Here is a 27,165-nt window from a genome sequence, read left to right on the forward strand (position 1 = left end):
AGAATTCCATAAACGTGACTGTTTAAAGTGGTAACTTTAAAGTATTGCACGATTGTGGCTTAAATGAGCAACACACTGGACTGTTTTGCGGTAGACCTGCCATCTTTTAAAGTGACGTCAACAAGTCTCCTCCTGCAAAATCTCTTCCTCATAATCACTCACTTTGCTTTTCCTGGTGGGGATAATTTCTAAGTCAACCAAGGCTCTGTAACAGGCTCCCACTCTGACGTCGCTACTTGAAATGCCCGAATCTAAAAAACCTTAAATAAAATATGCTTCCAGAAAGGAAGCCCCCATGGATAATGTATTAGGACAGGCCTCTGACACACCTTAGGTCAGTGGACCTGCTTATACTCCAACCCAGAGAGGAGAAGCAGCCAAGAAGGTTTCCTTCTTTTCCTTAGAGAAATATGAATGTATTTATAAGCTTCTCGTTATTTTTTCATTGACCTCCCTCAATGCCTTCGAACAGCAACATTGCAAGCCAGATTGTGCAAGCAGAGCTTTCGCAGAAGGAGGCTCCATTGGGCTTCCATGGCTAATGAGCCCTAACAACAACAACAACAACAACAACAACAACAACAACAACAACAACCTCATGGTTGTCTGATTCTTTCAAAAACCATCAAAACTCGTAGCTGCGGCTGGCTCCTTTTGCTTTGCCCTGAGCTGCCAGCCAGTTTTGTCAGGTGAACCCCAAGTCCAGTTGTCGTTTCGGAAAGGAAGCATTTCTCTCCTCTAACCATGTTTCGTCAACACACCCTGCGTGGGACAGATCTTGCGTTCGCAAACTGTTCCTTCTGTCAGGGACAAGTACAAAAGGTACATTCCTTTTCATCAGCCCATTAGGGGACTGCAAGATTACAGGGCCCAGATAATGGATTTAGGTCATCAGCATTGCTGTATTGAAACTGCAGCTTAACTCTGACAAATAGCGCCTAGCAGCCTATTCTTCCTGCCCCGCTGCCTATTGTTGGAAGTTGGTTGCACCCTGTCATCATTTTGTTTTGGAAGAGTCAGCAAACTTAGATAGCCATGTTGAAATCCTGCTCTCCCAGGCCTAATCTATGTCAGTTATTTATGTATTTATTTGTTGTTCTTTTGCAGTGTGTGTGTGTGTGTGTGTGTGTGTACACACTGCTTTTTGTAGGGGACGAGACTCTCTAAGTCAGGCATAGGCAAACTCCGGCCCTCCAGATGTTTGGGACTACAATTCCAACATCCCTGACCACTGGTCCTGTTAGCTAGGGGTGATGGGAATTGTAGTCCCAAACTTCTGGAGGGCCAGAGTTTGCCTATGCCTGGTCAAGAGTGTCAAATCACTCCAAAAGTTCTTTAAACTTTGGAATTTCTTTAAAAAACACAGTATTTCTTTAAAAAACACAGTATCAACTTGACTGCAATGCAGGTATTCCATCTCATTCTCTCTTCCACTTCTCATTTCCTAGCCACCAGCCAACTTTCTGTGGCCGCTAAACAAGTCATATCCTCAACGGGCTGTTTTTGGGCTTGCCGCCTCTTAGTTCCATGCCACCAAAAATATTTGCAGTGTTTTGGTACCCCTGAGCCTGCTGTACAGATTCTTCTCTCTTGCACAAGCATCCCTGCTCAGAGACCCGAGTTCAAATCCACACCATTTAAAGAGGGCCGCCCCGCCCATGAGGAGGTCAGAGGCAGCCATCTTGGGTGGTGGAATCCCACAGGAGCAATGCTGCCACCATAGAAGCAGAGAGAAGTATTGCCCCTGCCCCTGCTTCTCCTCACTTTTCCCATGGTGGTAGTGGGGCAACCCCTGCTGCCGCTGGAGAAGCAAGGAAAAAGCAGCTGTGGCTTATGCATTCTGGCAAGATTTTGCAGAGCTCTTGTGAGATTTTGCCAGAACCCCCAAGCTGCTGCCACGCAACACCAGAATGGAGGCTTCGGCGACCACTTTAAGTGTCATGGCTTCCCTCAAAGAATTCTGGGTACTGTAGTTTACTTTACCCGGCACCATTAACAAACCACAGTTCCCAGATTCCTTTGAGGGAGTTCACGGCTCAGCATTTAGGATAAAATAAATTGCTCGTAACTCAATACTCTGTGCTTAGTTCAGCGGACCCAAGGAAGATGGCAATTAATCTTATTACGAGAGCTAAATCATCTATTGTTTTGCAACCATTCCTAAACCGTGCACATTTTATTTTTAAAAAAGAGAGATCTGCATACAGACTTATCTTAAGCCAAGTATGACATCCTCTTTCCCCAAAGGCTGATGAATCTTTCTCTTGAGTGTGAGGTCAGTAAGCATTTTGTAGCCGGAAAAAACTCCCAGAACCCTTTGCAGAGCCCTCTGGGGGGTTTCCTGCTGAGTTTTACACCAGGTTTTCCAGGAGGCTGAGCAAGGATCCAGATTATTTCATTTTAAGGCAGCCCAGAGAAAAATGCCGTTATTTATTTTATAACGTCCTTCTGGCCGTGACGCTATTTATTGCTGGAATATATGTGTATATATATATATATATATATATATATATATATATATATAGTAACTAACAGCCACCATGTGCGTAGCCGGGGGGGCAGGGAGGGGCAGCCCCCCATCAATAAAATTCAATAAAAATACATAACAAACTGAGGTTCTGTCCCTCCCTAACAAAAGGCCTGCCCCCCGCCAACACAAATCCTGGCTACACCCATGACAACCGCCACACCTCAGCAACGACAGGGTTTATCTGTGGATTTTATATATATTTATGCTCCAGCACACACCACTGGGTATATGTTGAAGATGTTCTCTGACAGCGTAATGCCACAGGGGATCCCTGTAACCAAGCATGCATAACAGAGACTGGCTAGCCGGGGGTGGGGTGGGGGACAGAGGGACAAGAACACACTGAAGGGGAAAATGGGGTTTAGCTTGCTGGACGAGATGCTATCCTTCTTTTGAACAAGAGGTTCTCCACAGAAAAATAAATGTGCAAATTATAATGAAACGCCTTCTTTGTTTGGGGGGGATTTTTTTTAAGCATGAAAATATATATATAGCTGTAATAATAAGACAGTTTATAGTACGATTGCTTAAGCCAGGGGTAGGCAACCCATGGGCCGGATGCGGCCCAATTGCTTTCTCAATCCGGCCAGCGGACAGTCCAGGAATCAGCGTGTTTTTACATGAGTAGAATGTGTGCTTTTATTTAAAATGCATCTCTGGGTTATTTGTGGGGCCCGGCTGGTGTTTTTACATGAGTAGAATGTGTGCTTTTATTTAAAATGCATCTCTGGGTTATTTGTGGGGCATAGGAATTCGTTCATTATTTTTTTCTTCAAAATATAGTCCGGCCCACCAAATGGTCTGTGGGACGGTGGACCGGCCCAAGGCTTAAAAAGATTGCTGACCCCTGGCTTAAGCATTATAGTTGAGTGGTCAGCCCGTTCCTGTTCACTTTGTAGGGTTTTTAACACACAATAACTTGTTCCACTGTGCTTAAGCTTTTGATTTGGATTCCTTCAGCCAATTTTCCAGGTCTGCTCTGAGGACTTCAACGGTAGCCTGTGTCCCACAGAAATGTAGCAGGCAAACCATTTCCCATCAGTTTACCTCCATGCTGGCTCTTGGTCACACCTGAATGTGACACTGGTGAGCCTACTCATTAGCAACTCAGGTGCAAGCAACCTTGGATACAAGTATCATGCTTTTAAAGATTCAGGTGGATAGCCGTGTTGATCTGTCACAGTCATAATAAATAACAAGATGAGAGATGAAAAAACATTTTTTAATAATTCCAGTGGCACCTTTAAGATCAACTAAATATAAGCTTTCAAGGTATGAGCTTTCGTGTGTAATACACACTCCGTCAGATACTCTGAAGCAGCGGTCGCTTCAACCTTATAACTGTTGCTGACCGTTGTGGCAGTTGGTTCCAAGGGATTTTTAAAGGGATGGATGACCAAAATTAGCTTTAGTATGTATAATGGGACAAACAGGACAAACTTTATGCCAAAGGATAAATGGGCACAAATTTGACATCAGGAATCATAAAACAGAGAAACCAATAGAACACTTCAATCTTCCAGGACATTCTGTACAAGATCTTAAAGTAGCTGTCTTATTGCAAAGGAATTTTAGAAATACACTTGAAAGAGAAGTTGCTGAATTACAACTCATTACCAAATTAAAAACAATGGAGAGAACTATGGATTCATGTCCCATTATACATGCTCCGGAAGTCCAGTCTTCTCTTTTTCAAGATAAACATACCCAGCTCCTTCAACCGTTCCTCATAAGGCTTAGTTTCCAGACCCTTGATCATCTTGGTCGCCCTCCTCTGCACACCTTCCAGCTTGTCAATATCCTTCTTATCTTGTGGTGCCCAGAAGTGGACACGGTATGGACTAAACTAGATTCCTCTCGATACTCACAAGCCTTCTCCAGAAGTTTGTTTTCCAGCTTCTAATACACACAGATATACTAGCTCTGGACAGAGATGTTCCACTTGATTGTCAGAGAAGAAGAAGAGAAGAGTTTGGATTTGATATCCCGCTTTATCACTACCCAAAGGAGTCTCAAAGTGGCTAACATTCTCCTTTTCCTTCCTCCCCCACAACAAACACTCTGTGAGGTGAGTGGGGCTGAGAGACTCCAAAGAAGTGTGACTGGCCCAAGGTCACCCAGCAGCTGCATGTGGAGGAGCGGAGACACGAACTCAGTTCACCAGATTACGAGTCTACCGCTCTTAACCACTACATTACACTGGTCACCTGAAGACCTTGCTCCAACAGGACATCCCTGTGGACCAGGTCTAAGTTTTGTCTTCTGGCAATCTGTTTCTAGCAAAGCAGCACAGACTGATAGCCTGCATAAAATAAAAGCAGTGGAGAGTGAGTTGGTGGGAACTCTAAAATAAATGGCTGTGGCTGTGAACAGAGGCAGATGGACTCTCATCACTTGGTTTCTTCCACTTTGCAAGGATGTTCCACCCCTTGGAGAATATGGACGTTGGAACCGGCTGGGTGAGAAATACATGAAAAAATCAGTTTAGAGCAGGAAGCTGTTCCTGGCAAACTCACTAGTGGATGTCTTCCCGGATGCTGTGATTATATAAAACTAGGGGGCTACTAGACAGCAATTAATGACTGCCCTGAGGAGTGAGTTTACGGGTGAACAAAGGAGCAAGGCAACCTTTCTGTGCTAGGGAAGCTAATGTTTATTTATTAGTGCTATGTCACAATGCTTTGATGAAGATATTTCTGTAGGCAAATTAGGGATTCTTCGTTAGACTCGGCTGTTCTGTCACCATAAAACAATAAACCGTCATTTTAAAGAAAGAATGAAAACTGTGTGTTGCACAATTTTGATTCGGTTGGCCCAGTTATATAGATTTGAGGTGAGACATGTTCTGGGACAGCCCAAGAGATCTGGGCGCAAACACCATACATTTAAAACACTAACGTCTCAACAAATGAAACTGATCTGTAGAAAATGTAACTTGAAAAAAAGAGAGACATTGCACATACTTTTGTAAACCAAGAAATCTTTAATAAAAAATATGGAGAGGAAAAAAACCATTCCCCAATGAATCCTGGGAGCTGGAGTTTACCCCTCACAAAGCTACACCCCCCAACACATTTAACAAACTACAGCTCATCCAGCCTGAAATAAATATTATCCAATATGGATTTCCCCACTAATTAACTCAAAGCACAATCCATTGGGAAGTTCCCTGGGGCTTGCGCAACACAATGGCTTATGTCCAGCGGGCCAGATCTGTCTGCCTCTCCGGTTTCCAGTCCAGTTTCCAAAACCCACCAGCTGAGGCATTCGCCTCTGTGCTACAACCTGAACATGGGAGGAGCAAAAGTAAGTGCTGAGGCTGAAAACGCCACTTAATTAATAGATGTCTCCTTAATAATTTAAACGTCTTAATTTTGAGGTTTTTAAACAAGGGACACACACACACACACACACACACACACGTACATCACATTTCAGCCACCAAAGAATCCTGAGAATTGCAGTTTGCCCCTCACGGCGCTACAATTCCCAGCACCCTTAAGAAACTATGTTTCCCAGGATCGGGGCAAGGAATGTGCTCTAAATCTATGGTGCCCAGGCTGCCTAGGTCCGATGCAGTTTGCAACACAACCCTCTGTAGGGCTACTCAAAAGCAAGTCCCCAGGATTGCAGCCCTTATCTTGGAATATCTCCATCCTAATCACACTTAGTAACTGAGATCCAGTCGCAATGCACGAGGTGCGGGGCTTACTTCCGAGTAAATGCGCAGGAGATTGTCCCTGGCTCTCCCGGCTTTAAAGCATGAACAGGTACATACTAACGGACGGCCAGAGGGGCGATTCTGATTGGCCAAGGGGAGCGCGCACCGCCTACATTCCGCCCTCCGCGTTCTGTCCCCGCCTTTCTCCGGGATGCAGTCGCCTAGCAACCATCCGGCATCAAAGCATCAAAACGCGGCGCTGCATCTGAAGTCTCCCTGTCGCGGCGTTCGAAGCTGCGCGCCCTCCCACGCCCCTCTCCCCCTTCTCTTGGGTGCCAAGCCTGCTAGCACCATGTTGTACGAGATCCTGGAGATGGGGCGGCGGAAAAAGGCCCCCCCGCGCTACATGTAAGTTGCTGCAGCATCCCCTGCCAGGGGGCTCTGCGGGAGTTGGCTTTGCAGAGGCAGCCCCCCCTTCCATCCCCCCCCCGGAGTCAGGAGATATTGATTTTAAAAGGCCCCCAGATATTCAGCCCACCCTTGTGCCAGGAGGGTGCCAGGGCTGGTTTCAAGAAACCCTGCATGAAGGGTATTGTGGCAGTGCTGGATTTACATACTGTATAAGCTAAACAAGCTATAGCTTAGGGCTCCACTCTCTTGGGGCTCCCCTCAAAAATTCACTCTTAATATACTTCTTCTTAATCATAGAATCATAGAGTTGGAAGAGACCACAAAGGCCATCGAGTCCAACCCCCTGCCAAGCAGGAAACACCATCAGAGCACTCCTGACATATGGTTGTCAAGCCTCTGCTTAAAGACCTCCAAAGAAGGAGACTCCACCACACTCCTTGGCAGCAAATTCCAAATAATCGTATTTCAGTTCAACAATTACTTTGATAAAATACATATTTTGTTATGTGCAAATGGCTTTAGATACCTGTTAGGTCCATAAATTACCATATAGCATATATTTAACACAAAAAACAGCAACAAGTTGTTGTTGACAAAGGACAGCTGGACATATAAAGGGCCCCATTACCTTCAGTAGCTTAGGGCCTCATCAAACCTAAATCCGGCCCTTACTGTGATGATCTCCGCAAAAAGGTCGGTGATCACGGTTTTAAGAGCTTTGAAACTTTGCTGTTTTCAAATAATAATAAAAATTAAAGCTTTTAAATAATCTTTAAAAGTTTGCTGCTTTCAAAAATAACAAGAGAAACCTGCCGGAGCTTCTCGGCCCTGAAGAGCTCTAGGAGAGGTAGGTTTACAGTGTCTACTTAGAAGTAAGTCACAGTGGTTTTAGTTGGGGCTTACATCATTGTAAGTAGAGGACCACAGCTTCAGTGTTTCCTGTGTGCAGTGGCATAAAAAGGCATCACTTCCTGAACCTCAGCTGCTTTCCTGTTAGCTGTTAAAAGGCTCCCAAGTCTTGCTTGATTGTAGAGAGGTGGCCGCTCTGTTTTCCAAATCTCCATCTCTCCTTCCAACTAATAATTCAAAGTATTCCTTTGGTCATATGTCATGAAGCAGTATTGCAGTCTTTCTGCATTGTTGTTGTACTGTACCTACAACTTATTGAATAACACAAAAAAACACTTTTAAAGCTGTTTTTAAAATAAGATTATATTTTCATGTATAATTGTGTTACTTCTAAGCACATACAGTGGTGCCTCGGTTTAAGAACAGCCCTGTTTACGAACTATTTGGTATACAAACTCCACAAAACTGGAAGTAGTGTTCTGGCTAGCGAACTTTATCTCCGTCTGTGAACAGAAGCCGAAAAGTGGAAGGGCACCAGCGGCGGGAGGCCTCATTAGGGAAAGCTCACCTGGATTTAAGAACGGCTTTGGTTTAAGAACGGACTTCCGGAACAGATTAAGTTCGTAAACCGAGGTACCACTGTACTAGTTTCTGACACGGCTTTTGATGGGCATCAGGTAAAAAAATTCAAGTGTATTCCATGGTGGCAATGTTCCTAAGCCAGGAATGCAGTTGCAGAAATAATTTTGTTTTGTTCAAGAAATTTATACCCCGCTTTCTACAATTTGTCTCAAAGCGGCTTAAAAGAGTAGAGCATAAAATACACAGAACTTAAAACATAAGCTAGAATATCAGAAGACGGCAAATGCTGGAACAGCATTCATATTCCAATAGTGAAATAAAACCATTTTAACCTGGCACCTGAAACATATCAGGGACTGTGCCTGCCTGATTTGTAGTGGGAGGGAGTTAGGCCCACAGCAATAAAGGTACCTTACTCTTGCTGTAACAGGCTTTGCCTGTATTCCTATCCCCCAGCTCTCACACCAAAGCCAAATCAAAGCCACCGTGTTTTGTCTTCACAACAAGTGAAAACAGTGCAAGTAGTCCTCTGAGGATAATTTGGGGCAAATGGTTAATTGCTTTTTTTAAAAAAAAAAAACCCTCATTATTCTCCCCCCGCTCACAAAAGCAAACTCCTAAAGCAACTTAACAGCAGTAAAATATACCCATACTAAAACCAAACTCACAAAACGTATTAAACCTCCATCAGGTGATACCGATTTCATAAAACCATTTATATTTTTCTTACCAAAACAAACAAACAAACAAACACATACCTCCCACTTGCCCCCAAAGCTTTCTAGTACATAAAATAAAAACAAACCCTTCTAGTTCGTAAGTTAGAACAGATGCACTCGGTTATTTGAGACCAATTTTCTTCGCTCACAAGAGCTATGAAAAATGATGCAGCTATCTAACCCTTGGCATTGTCCACCCAGGCACCTGTTCCCAAACGAACAGCGTGTCATGATAGGCAACTGTCAGAAGGCCGCTGCTGGCCACCCAAACTCCCTGCTCGCAGTGAGTAATGCTCTTCTGTCCCAGAGCATGTCTCTGCATCAGCTGTGATTGGATAATCCAGTCACATCTGGTGCAGAGGTGCAGCAGAATTGCTTGTCATCAGCAGAGGCTGCCTGTTTCATCTCTCCATGAGTCCCTCCTCTTAATATTTCCAAAGAGGCATGCCTGGGTTGGCGTCAGGGGTCAGGGATAATTCTTCTCTTCTTGCCATCTCTACCTGTTCTTCTCTCCCTCTGGCCGAGAAAACAGGTAACATGGGCAAGGAAAAGAAATAGCAGCTGCTTCTGGCTCTTCAAGGAGAGGGCATTTAGAGCTGCATGCAGAAAGGCTGAAGTCATTGCTTTTGTGACTTGGGACAAGCTTCTTGCCCCGTGGCCCCTGAAAACAAAGTGATAAATGAAAACTGGGGCTTCCCTCTTTCCTGCACGGACAGATGCCCCTCTCTGTCCTCATGCAGCAGCAGGACCTGCCTACCCATGGGGCAAGAGATCCACCAGGGCAGCAGATCCCAGTGTTCTGATGTTCCTGATGTAGATCTTCCTGGTATTCTTCTTCTTTGGCGATCACTCGTAGTCAAGTAAGATTGTCTTCCATAAACACGGTTTTAAAAGTGAGTCTGTAAGTGACTGTGGAGGCCAATTCTGGATCCACATGTCCTTCCACAATGGGAACATAGGTTTCCAGGCGGGAGTTGATCACGGTGTGGATTTGCCAAACATGCCTTCCTCTTAGCATGTTTCTCCCTTACGTCCTGAGTTTGAGCGTCTTCAAAGTCCATGACACCTTTGGTAAAGGCTGTTCTCCAATTGGAGCACTCACAAGCCAGTGTTTCCCAGTTGTCAGTGTTTATACTACATCTTTTTAGATTTGCCTTGAGAGAGTCTTTTGTTGACCACCAGCATTATGCTTTCCATTTTTAAGTTTGGAGTAGAGTAGTTGCTTTGGAAGACAATAATCAGGCATCCGCACAACATGACCAGTCCAATGAAGTTGAGGTTGAAGAATCATTGCTTTGACACTGGTGATATAGATCTCCCCTCACCCCTCCAATCTGGGACTCCAATCTGGGGTCCACCTCTTGGGCCAGCCTTGACTGAAAGTCTGTTCTATCCATTTAGAAGAGTCCAGAAACCCTGAAGTAGAAAGCAGTCCTGCGCATGCACACACACATGCCAAAACACATGGCATATATAGATAGATCTAACAATACGTTCAATATCTTGAGAGCTTATTGACCTTGAATGGTGCTTGAAAACTGCCTTGTAGTAGGGCCCTTTGGAGACGACATCACTAAGTGCCTATAAAATGCAGGCCGGGGGCAGTGGAGTGGGGAAGAGGTGGGGGTTTTCAGCTGAGAAGCAGGCACCAGGAGCAGATATGGGCCATTATTCGAGGATGCTATCAGGGGTGAGGAGGAAAAACCCATTAGAGACAAGGTGATGGAGATGCTGAGTCGACCCTCCAGTGTCAGAGCTCAAAGGGAGATGGGTCGTCTTTGGCTTGACTTCCCAGCAAGCCGTTAATAAATCTGGGAGGAAGGGCTGTTGCTGTTGGAGGGGAAGGGTGAGGAACAGGAATGCGAAGCCTGGCAAGGTGGAATGTTGAGTGGGGACAGGCTCGCCCATTAATTTTAGAATGAGCCCTTCCTGAACAGCCGCTTATCGAGAACGAGGTATTTCGGACGCCCAGTTGCTGGAAGGCCGCAGACAAGGCACGGCAGACTCGGAGCAGGAAAGAGCGCAGGAGCTAAGGGTGTGTTCTTATTTCTGTCTTGGAGTCCAGCAAAGTGCTCCTTCCCCCTGCCTGCTACATGCACTTCACATCGGTTCACATCTGTATGGCTTCGTTTCTGATTGCATACACCAAAATCAACAATAAATTTACAGCAGCGAAACAAACGTTAAACGCATCGCAAATCGGTAGATCAGATTTATGAAACCTAGACAGCATCTTTGCTTTTGAATTATGGTGCTGGAGGAGACTCTTGAGAGTCCCATGGACTGCAAGAAGATCAAACGCATCCATTTTGAAGGAAATCAGCCCTGAGTGCTCACTGGAAGGACAGATCCTGAAGCTGAGACTCCAGTACTTTGGCCACCTCATGAGAAGAGAAGACGCCCTGGAAAAGACCCTGATGTGGGGAAAGATGGAGGGCACAAGGAGAAGGGGACGACAGAGGACGAGATGGTTGGACAGTGTTCTCGAAGCTACCAGCATGAGTTTGACCAAACTGCGGGAGGCAGTGGAAGACAGGAGTGCCTGGCGTGCTCTGGTCCATGGGGTCATGAAGAGTCGGACACGACTAAATGACTAAACAACAACAACATAGCTGGATCACCCTTCGGGGAAACCCTGAGTGGACAGGTGACTTTTCAGTAGGAACCTTAATGCTGATACTGGATGCCAGTATATATACACCAATTAACACAAGAAACGTTGTTTTCCTTGCTTGCTAGCTATGCTATGTTACCGAACTCCCATTACATTTCCCACCTACTCTGTTTTATTTCCGTTTTACCTCGCCCGTATTGCTCAAATGCATATTGCATTTGTTGTTGCAATTATATTGTGATGGAGAGGCATTTTTACTAAATATCCATGCACTTTAAAAAAACGCCTGCTGTTTTAACTTGAGGGAGATATCCACACTTTAGAGCTTCAGAAGTGGTTTTTATGTGTGTGTTTTTAAAACCAGCGTCATTTCCAGGGTAGTAAGTGCTGTCCTGCTTTCTCATATTTTTTTCAGCCCAGATTCCTACAGAGTACTTAACCTCGAGTTCCCAGAAAGGAATAAGGTGCTAGCTAAAACCGAAGAGGAACATACGCCAAAGGAACAGCAGTATAAGCTGGAGTGCCGTAATAACCCTCAGCCGATACACGCAAAATGCATTAAGCTGAATACCAAGTTTTTAAATAAGCCAATATTGTATATGGACACAGACAGCACAAAATCAAAGCAGGTGAGGATGGCTTAGTGAAAGTGAGATCATGGTCCAGTTTAGCCACAGTGCTAAACCCAGACTGGGGAATCTTAGGCCTGAGGGCCAAATGTCGCCCTCTTGGTTTCTCGGTCTGGCCCTCAGGACTCTCCCCAGGCCACAACCCTCACTGGTCCTGCCCTGTACCCTCAAATATGTTTTGCCTGGTCCTGCCCTGTACCCTCAAATATTTTTTGCATTAATAATAATAATAATAATTTTTTATTTATACCCCGCCCATCTGGCTGAGTTTCCCCAGCCACTCTGGGCGGCTTCCAATCGAGTGTTAAAAACAATACAGCATTAAATATTAAAAGCTTCCCTAAACAGGGCTGCCTTCAGATGTCTTTTAAAGATAAGATAGCTACTTATTTCCTTCACATCTGAAGGGAGGGCGTTCCACAGGGTGGGCGCCACTACCGAGAAGGCCCTCTGTCTGGTTCCCTGTAACTTGGCTTCTCGTACTGAGGGAACCACCAGAAGGCCCTCAGTGCTGGATCTCAGTGTCCGGGCTGAACGATGGGGGTGGAGACGCTCCTTCAGGTATACAGGACTGAGGCCATTTAGGGCTTTAAAGGTCAGCACCAACACTTTGACTTGTGCTCAGAAACGTACTGGGAGCCAATGCAGATCTCTCAGGACTGGTGTTATGTAGTCCCGGCGGCCACTCCCAGTCACCAGTCTAGCTGCTGCATTCTGGATTAATTGCAGTTTCCGGGTCACCTTCAAAGGTAGCCCCACGTAGAGCGCATTGCAGTAGTCCAAGCAGGAGATAACTAGAGCATGCACCACTCTGGCAAGACAGTCCGGTTTTTGTGTACAAGAACCACAAATTTCTGCAGGAAGGTAATTGGCACATCAATTTGCTTTTAGAACTGCCTGCCATTGCTATGTGGCCCCTGGAAGCTTGAAGAAGGTTCCCCACCCATGCACCAAAGCATGGTTTCGTCAGAAGGGGCGGGGGGAGAATTTTGGGAATTATAGAGCAGAACTACCTAAATTGTATAGAAATTTATTTATGTGTGCTACTACAGCAGCAAGAATGCTACTTGCACAAAAGTGAAAAGGAGCAGAAGTCCCAGTAAAGGAAGAATGGATACAAAAACTTATGGAATATGCAGAAATGGTGAAACTTACCGGAAGAATAAGAAATAAAGATAGCAAGCTTTTTATAATAGAATGGAAATGGTTTATTGACTATTTACAGATAAACTGTAAACAGATAAAACATTAGCAGGATTATTGTAATAACCTGCAGTTTCACAAGAGCATATATTTACAGTAGATAATGAAAGAAGCAAGTTAAATGTATATGCAGAAGATATTAAAAAAACATACATTTAAGGAACCGCAGAAAGGGGGGGGGAGGAAGTCAAATTTTGAAATGTTAAATTGATTGTAAAATTAATGAAATGTATAAACTTGGAAAGTATAAATAATGGCAATTCTATAGGCTAGTTGTTGACAAATTAATTTATGTTCCCTGCAAAGGATCATTGGTGGCCAAGCAGCGAACCCTTTGTTGTGCCGTGCCCTAAACCACCTTACGACAAGCAGAGCACTCAAAGAAGTCATTTCCAGAAGCCAGCCTGCAGATTGATTCGGCCCCTTAAGTTCGGCAATAAGCGGCAACCTTCGCGTGGAATAGGTAAGACTTTTAGGGGAAAGCTTCCCTTCCCTTCCCTTCCCTTCCCTTCCCTTCCCTTCCCTTCTCTCTTTCCACCAAAACTAGACAAGTAATATAAAGGTGGTTCAGCTTCTGCTTCTGTTGTTGTTGTTTAGTCGTTTAGTCGTGTCCGACTCTTCGTGACCCCATGGACCAGAGCACGCCAGGCACTCCTGTCTTCCACTGCCTCCCGCAGTTTGGTCAAACTCATGCTGGTAGCTTTGAGAACACTGTCTAACCATCTCGTCCTCTGTCGTCCCCTTCTCCTTGACCCCTCAATCTTTCCCAACATCAGAGTCTTTTCCAGGGAGTCTTCTCTTCTCATGAGGTGGCCAAAGTATTGGAGCCTCAGCTTCAGGATCTGTCCTTCAAGTGAGCACTCAGGGCTAATTTCCTTAAGAATGGATGCGTTTGATCTTCTTGCAGTCCATGGGACTCTCAAGAGTCTCCTCCAACACCATAATTCAAAAGCATCAATTATTCGGTGAAAAATTATTATTTCAATAATCAATTCTTCGGCAAAAGCATTATGCTTTATTAAATCTGCGTGCCGCCCTTCATTGCCAAGATGACAGGGTGGTTCGCAATATAAAAAATACAAAATGAGATTGCAAAATCCACAATGAAACAAAAGCAAGCCAATAACCCCTCTCCCATGAACACATTTCAAAGGCCATAGAATGTCTGGGAGAAGAGAGGTTTTTGCCTGGCACCTAAAGATATTTAGTGAAGGCGCCAGGTGAGCCTCCCTGGGGAGAGCATTCCACAAATGGGGAGCCACCACAGAAAAGACCTGTTCTTGTGTTGCTGCCCTCTGGACCTCACGTGCAGCAGGCAAACGAAGAAAGTCCTCAGGTGATGATTGCAGGTTCTGGGTTGGTTCAGTTGCGGAGAGGTGGTCTCTATCAGTTTGGCTGATATGATGTGGTCGAAACTATGACCTGTTGCATGCACAAGTGTAGTCGGAACAGAAAACAGCCAACAGATGTCAAGTGTTGCTTGACGGAAACGGAGATTGCTGCAGTAGTACATTTGCTTACAAAATCAGGCTCCCTCGTGGCTGTTATTGAACTGTTATTGAACCTTTTGCCACCTTCAGGCAGACCACATGCTCCGCCATTGAGTGATGGCTCCAAAATCTGCGCACATTTCGCTGACCTAACATGTATTGATTCCTAATTCTCAGCTTCAACCACCTCCTGTGAATTCCGGTTTCAAGCTGATTCGTGATAGTGGTATTACACAGCAGAGGCAGATTTGCAGGAGTGCGACCGTTCGCCTACAGTGGGTGCTGAGCCAAGAGGCCACTGTGGGGGTGCCGCAACAATTGCGAGCAATGGGAGGCGAGAGGTGTGGTGGGAGCACCAAATTTTGGTGTTGGCTTTGTTCCCCATAATCTGCACACACGTCCCATCGTCAGCTCTGTGTACAGTGCTGCAGAAGCCTGCAGCCAGAGAGATGGTAGCAGAAATGAGTTTCTACACCCTAGGCAACAACGATCCTATTCCAGTGCCTTAAACTCTTCCATTCTCAGTCTCCACTTAAATCACCTTCTCCTGATCATACAAGCAATAGGCACCTTTCAGTTCAGTTCGATTGATGAAACACAAAGAACAGTAGCTCCCAGTTTGGGGGCTTTCTGTCCCATCCCCCCCCCCAATCAGGCTGCAATGTTAGCTTGCAGGTCTTTCCTTGTCCTTAGATCTTGGATTAGAGTCTTTATGGCAGTATTAATTTAAGCAAGTTCTGCTGACTTTGGCGATTCAGTCTGCAGAAGCCATCACTTGTGGCCTTCGTTTCCCATTGATTGGCAAAACCCTTTTTTTAAAAAAAAGTGATGTAAGGTACTGTATTTACTTGAATGTAATGTGCACCTTTTTTGGCCAAATTACACCGCAAAAATTAGAGTGCACATTAGATTTGGTGGCACATTTACATTCTCCAGCAAATGCTTTTTTGGTTTCAAGGTCTTGAAAATTGAGGTGTGCATTAGATCTGATGGGGCATTGTTGTTGTTGTTGCTTAGTTGTTTAGTCGTGTCCGACTCTTCGTGACCCCATGGACCAGAGCACACCAGGCACTCCTGTCTTCTACTGCTTCCCGCAGTTTGGTCAAACTCATGCTGGTAGCTTCGAGAACACTGTCCAACCATTTCATCCTCTGTCGTCCCCTTCTCCTTGTGCCCTCCATCTTTCCCAACATCAGGGTCTTTTCCAGGGAGTCTTCTCTTCTCATGAGGTGGCCAAAGTATTGGAGCCTCAGCTTCAGGATCTGTCCTTCCAGTGAGCACACAGGGCTGATTTCCTTCAGAATGGATAGGTTTGATCTTCTTGCAGTTCATGGGACTCTCAAGAGTCTCCTCCAGCACCATAATTCAAGAGCATCCATTCTTCGGCGATCAGCCTTCTTTATGGTCCAGCTCTCACTTCCCTACATCACTATTGGGAAAACCATAGCTTTAACTATACGGACCTTTGTTGGCAAGGTGATGTCTCTGCTTTTTAAGATGGGGCATTAGATTCACATAAACACAGTATTTCCTTCTGCTTCTCCTCCCAGGAGAACCTTCGGTTCTGCCTTTAGTCAACTTCTCCGCAATAATTCAGCCCCACAATAGCTGTTCAGCTTGTTTGCGAACGATGACGGATGGCTGAGCTATAGCAAGCAGCACATAGCCAGAGCGTGACAACTCCAGTCACACTTCCATGTTTACAAGGGCGGTGGCGAGGATAGCTTCCATATGTGAGCGTGTTTGTTGGACTGCCAACATGGAGCCAGCTGTTTGTCTGGATTTGGGCTGGTGCTCTTCAAGGCAAGGGGACAGCGTCTCGGCAGAGATGCCGGGCTTGGCAGAACTGGTCCCTAAAAGGCTATATGCACACACAAAGAAATATTCTGCAGAAATCCATCGTGGCTCCTGCAAGCCAGATTTCTCATAGAAGCTGGAGACAATGCTTTGAATGTATAGGTCAGCATTTGGGCTTTGCATTCTTTGAAACAACCGACAGCTAACCTTTCCCTGGGCATTAGTGTAGCTTCGCAGGGGCTGAAAAGGACATCCTGGGTCACCAAGCCGAACGTGAATGCATTGTAGCCGGATTTGCTAGTCCGGCTCTTAAGCCACTCCTGACAGTTGTTTATCCAGCCTCGCTTTGACCTACTGAGCCACAAAAGAAACTGTGTCTGTGGACCAGTTCTGAACGGTGGAGACTTTTTTTTCGGGCTTCTAGCCAGAAATGCTGTGATGCAGGGAGCCTTCAGATGCGTGTTGTGAGGGTGTTGTATAATGTGGAACAACAGAAGCCTCAACAAGTTATCTAACAGGTTATCTCCCATTGCAGTTATCTAATATCGCAGAAATTCAGTAAGATGAAACCTTACCATTTCTTAAATGTTGTTGTTTAATAAAATACATCAGCCCTACTGAACTGATTGTTCAGAGCCCAGCTCCGAGGGCCTTCTAGCAGTTCCATCACTGCTGGAAGTGAAATTACAGGGACCCAGGCAGAGGGCCTTCTCGGTAGTGGCACCTGCCATGTGGAACGTCCTCCCATCAGATGTCAAGGAGATAAAGACTACACAACTTTTAGAAGGCATCTGAAGGCAGCCCTGTATCGGGAAGTTTTTAATGTTTGCTGTTTTATTATATTTTTATATGTGCTGGAAGCCTCCCAGAGTGGCTGGGGCAACCTGACCAGATGGGTGGGGTATAAGTAATAAATTTATTATTTTTATTATTATTATTATTATTATTCACCTGGGACAGATCAGGAAAGTGGCGTAGCTCAGGGGTAGAGCATCTGTTTTGCATACAGAAGGTCCCAGGTTCAGTCCCTGCCAACTCTATGTAGGGCTTGGAGAGAACCCTTCTCTGAAACCCTGTTGAGATGCTACCATTCCGTGTAGACCAGTGGTTCTCAACCTGTGGGTCCCCAGATGCTGTTGGACTACAACTCCCACAAACCCTGAGCTCTGGCCTTGCTAGCTAGGGGTGATGGAAGTTGTAGTTCAACAACATCTGGGGACCCACAGGTTGAGAAAGGCTGGTGTAGACAATACTAAGCTTGATGAACCAGTGTGTGCTGGTCCCGAGGGATAACCGTGAGGCCGGTCCGTGGTCAAAGGTGCAACGTGGAGGCAGTCCATCGTAGCTGAAGCTGGGTGTAGGGCAGGGAGTCGGGTGAAGTCAGGAGCTCCGGCAGAGAAGCAGGACAGGGTGCAGACAGGAACAGGCTACCGACAACGTTGCTCCCGCAACTTGGGACTGGGGCTGGCTGGCTTTTATCTGCCCAGAGGCATAGGGCGGCCCCGGTCCACAGGTGACTCGCCTCTCCTGGCCTGGAGGCGAGCACTCCTCCTGTGGGAACTTAGTTCCCTCCGCCTCTCTGCCCTGAGCCTCTGCAGCTCAGGAGAGGCTGGAGGGTTACCGGACCCAGAGGCAACCTCAGCTTCCTCTGACAGGGCTGAGAGTGGAGCACCTGCAGGCAATGGGTCCTCCATCACCTCAGGAGCCAGAGCAGACTCAGCTGGTGCCTGCACCTGAGGATCCAGCACAGGTGAGGACCCTTCAGGTTCAAGCCCCAGCCCTGGCTCAGCTGGTTCTGGAGGCGGGGAATCCTGTGCAGGCTGGGATCCCTCAGGTTCAGCATCCGAGTCCGAATCCCAGGCCATCACACAGTGGTCCAACTCACTATAAGGCAGATTCCTGTGTTCCTGTCTCCCGCATGCAATGTAGCCATGCAAACCACCTGGAAGCAAGACTATACTGTGCATTTTCTGTCACAGTTCCACTCGCAGCTCCTCCATTGCCGGGCCGCCTTCCGAGAATTTTCCAAGAGCAGATCACTTTCAAATACGACTACAATGCCAGAGCCACCCCCTGCATCCCCTATCAAGGGAAGGTAAGGCCATGTGCATCCTGTGCTCTGGACATTCAGCAGGAAGCCAGAAGGATGTGTTTACCCCTAAGGCCTCCAGCACATTGTTCTGGGACTAGGGAATGTCATTGCGTGCGTTGCAGTCACCGGCTTTGGGTATTTGCAAACGGCATGCCTGCTGTCAAACCAGCCCGATGGCCTTAGAAAGACAGGGCAATGTCTTTTTTGCGACTTGGTTGCCTTACAAAGAAGATCCTGGGATGTTGTAGCAGAAGGCAAGAGGTGGGCAGGTGCTGGTCTTGACCTTTAAAGCCCTTTGTGGCTTAGGGCCCTCATATTTACGGGACCACCTCTCCTGGTATGTCCATGAATAACCATAGTTTAGAGGTCCCGGGCCCTAAGGAAGTCAGATTATCCTCTACCAGGGCCAGGGCCTTTTCAGTGATGGCTCCGACCTGGTGGAATGCTCTGTCCCATGAGACCAGGGCCCTGCAGGATTTAACCTCCTTCCATCGGGCCTGTAAGACAGAGCTATTCCACCTGGCCTTTAATTTGAATTCAGCCTGATCTTTTATTTCCCTTCTCTTCCCTCCCCCTCCCTTTTTATGAAGATAATCCACTCTGAGATCCCACAGCTAATTCTCCCCTGGCCTCCTCGCTGGCCCAAGTAGGACCAATTCAGCCAGCTAGCCCGGGGGATGATCTAATGCTTATTTCCCCTAAATTGATTTCTGAATTTTGAATTTTATTGTTATTCATGTTTTTATACTGTATTTTATTCTGCTTTTACAATTAAGTTTTTGAAATTTGTTGTTAGCTGCCCTGAGCCAGGTTTTTGAACTGGGAAGGGCAGGGTATAAATAAAAATGGATTATTATTATTATTATTATTATTACCACTGTGGTGTGAGGGACCAAGGACTTCCTAGCACCCTCCACCTCAAAGACTAAATTCAGTGCAGGAGGAAGAGTTTTTTGTTGTTGTTAAACTTCCCCCTTCCCACATGCTGTGGTCCTGATGTAGTCCCTTTAAAGCCCTAAATGGTCTCAGCCCAGTATACCTGAAGGAGCATCTCCACCCCCATTGTTCAGCCTGGACACTGGGGTCCAGCTCTGAGGGCCTTCTGGCGGTTCCCTCACTGCGAGAAGTGAAGTTACAGGGAACCAGGCAGAGGGCCTTCTCGGTAGTGGCGCCCACCCTGTGGAACGCCCTCCTTTCAGATGTGAAGGAAATAAGTAGCTATCTTATCTTTAAAAGACATCTGAAGGCAGCCCTGTTTAGGGAAGTTTCTAACGTTTGATGTTTTATCGTGTTTTTAATATTCTGCTGGGAGCCGCCCAAAGTGGCTGAGGAAACCCAGCCAGATGGATGGGGTATAAATAGTGAATTACTACTACTACTACTACTACTACTACTACTATTAAAATTGGAACCTTGTGTGTGTGGCACCTTAGTATTACCTGTTGATTCCTGCATTACAGGACGTTGGAGTAGATGATGATGATGTTGATGATAATAATAATAATAATAATAATAATAAATTTTATTTATACCCCGCCCTCCCCGGCTAGAGCCGGGCTCAGGGTGGCTAACACCAATAAAATCATAGTAAAAATGTAATAGGGGGCAAAAACAACAGCAGCAACAACACCAATTTAAAATACAGGTTAAAATGACTCTTGAGGAGTCTTCCAACACTACAGACATGGTTTGCTAAGTGTAAGAATTATTATCCCTCAGTATGCCTAGGACTGAGGCTCCTCCAGTGTCCCAGCTACATCATTGCTGCAATTATGGTTGTAAGCAACCCCCAGGGAAGGTATGAAGTCCGATAAGAAATTAAACTTCCGCTGAGATTCTCTGAAGCAGGGGTTTGCAGAGCTGGAGATTGCCAAAGGGCTGGATCTAGACCTCCCCAAGCCCCACGGCCAGGGCCACTCAATTTCAATATCTTCAGTCTAGTAGGAGCTGCCTTTCAAAAACTTCTTTGGGACGTTAATTCCAGTGAAATTTTAATTTAGTAATTTGATTTTAGAGCAAACATTGCCTATTTGAAAAGCCACCCGGTTTCTGGTAATTTTGATTATTCCTTGGTATCTCCCAGTACCAAACTTTCTTTAATTTGGAGATACGTGAAAATTGACAGGCTGTCTTCTGCTTTTATCAAAAGATGCTGGTTTTAAAGTCCACATTAATTTTGTCGTACCACAAATACCCATTCCATCCAGTCATGTCCGATTTCCAGGAACCACTCATTTCTCAACTCCTTCATTAACATTAAGCAACAGGCTGCAAAGTACAATTTTACGTTGGTATGCCAATCCTCCCCTTTCCTTCGCATCTTGTAATACTTTAACACGTGGTGTTTTTTCCCTTGCCATAAAAACTTGATTTTTTTTATTTTGCCATTGTCTGAATGGTAAGTCATTAGCTATGATAGACATTGTTTGGAACAAAAACATCATTCTGGGCAATATATTCACATTTTATCACAAAAATTTGACCCAGTAGAGACAATTTTAATTTCTCCCATCCTAGCATATCTTTTTAAATGTCCGTCCATGCCTTAACATAATTATTTTTGTCTGTTTGACATTGTCTGTCAAGTGCTTCTGTACTGAGTGGACTTCTAAGTTGGTAACCAAGAAATGGTTATGGGATGAATCAGGATTAATGCTGGAGAAGAGAGAGATTCCCACTGAATCAGGTTTCCAAATGGAGAAGCTTGTTCTCGGAGACATGCTGCAACAAAACAGAGCCCTGTTTGTTTCACTTTGGCTTGTTGTTGTCTCCCACCCCCGCTTTTATATATATAAAATCAAATTAATCCTATTCTTCTCATGCAACCCTTAATGGCCAAAGTCATTTGGCAAGAGCTCATAAATCTTTGGCCTGCATCAGCCAGGGGTTTGCAATTGTATCCATAGCAACCCGTGTGGCAAGAAATAAAATTTGACGGGGATAGGCACTGCCCTGCGGAAAAGAAAATGCCAGTTTGCAAGAGCACCGTAGCCATTTTCAAATAAAAAAAGCAGAACTGGGCGGGCAGGAAAAGGGATGGCATTGGCAAGGTCTTGTCTCCTTCGTTTTCACCTGTTGCTTTCCCCCCGACGCCTTTCCTTGTTTTGCAAAGCAGGCAAGATGATGGCTCAGCCGTTCTTTTTCGCTCCCAGCTACATCCCAGCCCCCGTTGGCCAGAGGAGAGGCCTGAGAGAGAGAGACCAGCCAGCGCTTGAGCTAATAAATGAATTCAGCTCACAGCTGCATCTCCTCACCGCCGAAGTCCCCCTGCTTAACATCAACCTTGTTTCCCTTTCCAGAAACGCGGCGCTTTTGTGTGGACGAAGATAAAACCGGAGAAGGGGGAGTCGGTTCCTGAGAGGACCAGAACCCAGCCGGGCGCTGGGGGACCCGAAATGCTGGAACAGCCAAAAGCAGAGAAAGGGGACTCTGCGGAAAGTTGCATGACCTCAGCCGGCCTCCGCCTGCCAGATCCCCCAGAGACGCCCCCCAGACTCCAACCTACGCTTATCAGAAGCAGATAGCGGCGCAGGAGCCAAAACAGATCCCGGAGCCCCGGAGAAAGGACAGGAGGAGGGTTCAGGGATTTCTCAGGCAGGGGAAGGGGATGTGAGCCATCCCTCCGGGGAGAAAAGGCCTCTCAGCCCACCAAAGACGGGCTACCTTGAGAAACAGCAGGAGGACACCCCCATCCATGAAGCCACACAGTCCCCGGCAGAAATTCAGAAGGCCTAAGAGGTCCAAGCGCGGGGGTTGGCCTGGTGTAATTTCAGTAACGCCAAACACAAACTGACACCAGCAAACGGTCTGAGGCGACGCGCTCTCGCCTTTACATAACAACAGCTGCAGCCTGCTTTGATGCCTCTTGAAAATGAGAGTCCTATATTTATACATATATAAAATCCTATGAATCTTTTATTATGGTTTCTCTCCGCCGTTGCAGTTAGGTGATTTCCCTGCCCACCCCCTCAAATCAAAATTATCTGGATTATCTGCTCTCCTGAATATCGAGAGCGACTAAGGACGCCGCTAATGAATAATGAGCAATTAATGTCAACAATTGTGTTGCTTTGCTTCCGACATTTTGACTCTTTGCAAGCGTTGGGTGGTGGGGTGTTTTGGGTTCCTGTCTGATACCTTTAAACTGTGGCTTCTTGGCAAGAATGGCAAGCAGATCCTAGCAGTAAATTTTTTTTTGATGTGCTGCGCTGTCATCCTGTGATGAGCAGAAGCCATTGTTATTTCTGTTGGAAACAGTGACAGAGGAGACAATGTCTATAAGAATGTAAGTTATGTTCCATTGCTCAGCCCAGTCAGGAAGGACACAGTTACGACAACCTTCACTTTTTGATGTAACAGTTTCCTGGAACGGATTTGTTCTCAAGGTCAGGGCTGCAGATCTGATTTTAAATCTGTATACAGGTTCCTCTTCACAGTACCCACAATGCTATACCTTGCATTTCACACTTTTAGCAATGAGCAGGGGTCAGCAAACTTTTTCAGCAGGGGGCTGGTCCACTGTCCCTCAGACCTTGTGGGGGGCCAGACCCAGAGATCCATTTGAAATAAAAGCACACATTCTTTTATTTCAAACACCAGGCTGGCCGCACAAATAACCTAGAGATGCATTTTAAATAAAAGGACACATTCTACTCATGTAAAAACAGGCTGATTCCCGGACTGTCCATGGGCCGGATTTAGAAGGCGATTGGGCCGCATCCGGCCCCCGGGCCTTAGTTTGCCTACCCATGCTTATGAGTGCCAGAATAAATGAAATGTGCATAATATCTCTCTTCTTCAGTGGAGATGAACTATTACCTATCCTTATTGAAAGATGCTTGCCATCTCCTTCCCATTTCCATTTCTTCTTTCTGCTCACTCAGAAAGTGCATATACTGATTCACAGAGAAAAAGATGTGCCATATACAGTGGTAGCTCGCAAGACGAAAAACTCGCAAGATGAATTTCCCTATGGGCTTGCTTCGCAAGACGAAAAACGAAAACGTCTTGCAAGTTTGTTTCCTTTTTCTTAAAACCGTTAATACCCAGGGTGACTTCGAGGAGCAACTCATAGCACGCGGTGTGGTAGCCTTTTTTGAGGTTTTTGAAGACTTTGGTGATTTTGAAGACTTTGGGAAACCATGCTTCACAAGACGAAAAATTCGCAAGACGAAAAAACTCACAGAACGAATTAATTTCATCTTGCGAGGCACCACTGTAATGTGTTTAGCATGTCTAGTATCTTAACAAGTGGAAACTGCAAGAAATTCCATTTGAGATGCCAGCGGGCCATGCAAGAGACTCCTTCTAGTCCCTTCCTCACCCAATGTTTCTGTCCTATCAACAACAACAGGCAGTGAACATTCCATGCCCACCGAGCATGCTCAGTCCTTAGTGAACTGTTTGGGGGCTCCCTCCAACTTTTCCCCCCACATGTTTTTTTTTGTGCTTCTGCAGACCTCAGGATTCCCCCAAGCCTGCTGATATACCTCCCTCTTGTTTGAGAGTGTTGCCGTTTTAGTTATATGGGGGATTTTGGATAGGTAAGTGTGTGGCTCCATCAAACAAATACCTTACTAATGATCTCCGGAGGGGAGAATGGATGGTCAGTTTTCAGGATACTTTACTTGGAGTCGTTCTATACACCCTGGAGGTTAATTTCTAAGTATACCCATTTTTTACAAACAAATACATTTTCCAACACTTTTGAAGAACAGGGAAATTCTATGAGATAAACCCCGAAAGACACTGCATCCAACTCAAAGGTCCGTAGAGCCCAGTATCCTGTTTCCAACAGTGGCAAGCCAAATTCTTTGGAGAAACTTAGGGAGGAGGCCTTAAAGGCAACAACATTAGAATCACAGAATCAGAGAACTTTAGAGTTAGAAAGGGCCTTGTGGGTCATCTAGTTCAATCTCCTGCAATGCAGGAATATGCAGCTGTCCCATACGGGAACCGAACTCATGACCTTGGCATTATCAGCACCATGCTCTAACCAACTGAGCCACCTCCAGACCACAAAGAAGCGTAGGATCTCTGTACATGGGGTTATCAGGACTGATGCCTCCCCCTCTATGGATTTCTCTCTTTTTAAAAGCTTCTTAAGGCTATACGTGCTAGATGCTTGTGTAGCAAATGTGCCTAGAGGGGGAACAGGATCGTCTGCTCTTCCCACCTCCTATGTGCAACTAGCATAAAAGCTTAGATGCATGCAAGTTATATATGTGTAGGGTTTGTCTTCACCATAAGGAACTCTGTCAGTCCTACCTACATATATGGACTGTCTCCCATATGCAATCCACGGTGACAGTCCTTAAGGCTGGTCATTGTGTCTAGAGGCAATGAATTCTATTGACCTAGCCGTTCACTGTGGGAACATTAAATGTTGATGCAGCCGGTCCTTGCTTTTCCTGGGGGCGCCCATTCACTCAGGCAAATGTGGAAAGTATTCTCCAAGTTGTCATAGCTTGTGCCACCTTGGTGCTTGTGGGTGCACAGGTGCCCGCAGAGGCCTGCTCTGGTACCCGCTCAACTGAAGCTCCGTGGAAAGAAACGCATTGTATTCAATAGAATAGGCACTTGGTTCTGGAGGGTTTGTCTGGTTTGCAAATATAGCCCAGGAGCTCAAAAGGGTTGGAACCCCGTGATCTAAGTGATCAACGCAGGTATGCTACTGAATGGTAGCTGTTTACATGACCGCAGCAGCGATTTTCCAGCGATTCAATCCCCAGGTAGGGCTGGAGGAAGGAGGAGGAGGAAAGAAAGAAGAAGAGAGAGGGGAGGAGGGAGGAGGAGGAGGAGGGAGGAGGAGGAGGAGGAAATTGTTTATACCCCCACCCATCTGGCTGGGTTTCCTCAGCCACTCTGGATGTGTGATGGCCTGGGATTCCGATTCGGAGGATGAAACAGAGGAATCCCAGCCTGCACAGGAGTCCCCGCCTCCAGGGCCGGCTGAACTGGGGCAAGGCCTAGATGCTGAAGAGCCTGCACCTGTGGCAGTGCATCAGGAGCTGGCCCCAGGTGAAGCCCTTCTGGCCCCAGAGGGGCTTGACGACTCAGTGGCCACAGGTGAGCCTCCTCCAGGGCCCAGTAACCCTTCGGCCTCTCCTGATCTGCAGAGGCTTAGGGCAGAGAGGCGAAGGGAACTGGTTGCCCCCAGGAGGAGTGCTCGCCTTAAGGCCAGAGGAGGCGGGGCTCCTGGGGACCGGGACCGCCCCTGGCCTTAGAAGAGGATAAAAGCCCAGTCAGCCCGGCCCCAGGTTGCGGGAGCAACGTCGTTGTTGGCTTCGGACCTTCCTGTGTTCCTGATCCCTGCTCGGCCTCCTGTTCCTGACTATCCGGTACTCCTGTTCCCTGCTCGGCTTCCTGTTCCTGACTATCCGGTACTCCTGTTCCCTGCTCGGCCTCCTGTTCCCGACCATCCGGTGTTCCTGTTCCCTGCACAGCCTCCTGTTCCAGCGTTCCTGTTCCCCGCCCGGCTCTCTGCCTCGGACCTTGCCCCTCTTCGTGTGGACTCTGCTACACCCAAGGTACCTTACCCCCGGGACCAGCACAGTTTGCTCCCGCCACACCCGCACTTCCCCTTCGTAGGGGTGCGTTCGGGAAGAGCCAGAGGCCATGGCTGAACAGGCGGCTGCACTGGTGGCTTTGGCCCAGGAGAACCAGGCCTTGACTCACACCGTGCAGCAGCTCAGCGACGCGGTTGTGGCACTTCAGCAACGCTTGGAAGCCCTACCGGCTCCTGGGGCCGACGCCCCGGCTCCTGGCAAGTACCCAGTGGCTTTGCCTGAGAAATTTGATGGAGCCCCGGCCAGCTTTCCCATGTTCCTGGCCCAGGCCAAGCTGTATATTCAGGGGCGAGCCCGGAACTTTCCTGACGACCGCACCAAGGTGCACTTTTTGATTAGTTTGTTAAAGGACCAGGCGGCCAAGTGGGCGTTGCCGCTACTCAGGCAAGACTCCCCCTTGCTGGCAGACTATACGGGGTTTTGCAATCGTTTGGAGGCCGCGTTCGGCAACCCCCAGAAAGAGAGTCAAGCCAACCGGGCGATTCGGCGTTTGAAACAGGGCAAGTCCACGGTGGCCACATATACCACGGAGTTTCGGCTGTTGGCACAGGACTTGACCTGGAATGACTCGGCACTGCGGGACCAGTATCTCGAAGGGCTTTCGGACGAGGTACTGGACCAGTTGGCCACAATGGAACGCCCCACCACGCTGGACACTCTCATTCAACGGAGTCTACAAATAGACGACCGGTTGGAGGATCGTCGTCAGGCCCGGGGTCGCCGACACTTCCAGTTCACGGCACCAGCTTTTTCCGGCAGCCCCACGGTCACAACTGATTTAACGGAGGAGCCTATGCAGCTCGGGGCAGTGCGGCCACGCCTTTCCCCCGCAGAGAAGGCGCGGCGTCGGGAGGGAAATCTCTGTCTTTACTGTGGCGGAAGTGGACACTTCGCTCTGTCCTGCCCTGAGAAACGCCAGCTGCAGGGAAACCGCCAACCCCAGTAGCTGATGGCCCTAGCTACCGGGGGTCCCAAACCGTACAGAATGGGCCCGCACCAATGGACTTGCAACATCTTATG

At 46.8% G+C, this 27,165-nt stretch overlaps 1 protein-coding gene across 1 annotated transcript; it reads left to right on the top strand.

Annotated features, from left to right (window-relative positions):
* Window positions 1-6,409: 6,409 nt before the first annotated feature.
* Window positions 6,410-22,493, top strand: CIMIP6 (ciliary microtubule inner protein 6). Its single transcript, XM_081001138.1, is given in 6 exon segments — window positions 6,410-6,599; window positions 11,782-11,995; window positions 13,505-13,661; window positions 18,465-18,580; window positions 21,877-22,062; window positions 22,064-22,493. Coding segments are annotated over 6 exon segments (978 nt in total). The 5' UTR covers window positions 6,410-6,543; the 3' UTR covers window positions 22,313-22,493.
* The last annotated feature ends 4,672 nt before the right edge of the window (window positions 22,494-27,165 follow it).

This window comes from Podarcis pityusensis (genome assembly GCF_964106645.2).
Source record: "Podarcis pityusensis genome assembly, chromosome: 3".
Taxonomy (NCBI): domain Eukaryota; kingdom Metazoa; phylum Chordata; class Lepidosauria; order Squamata; family Lacertidae; genus Podarcis; species Podarcis pityusensis.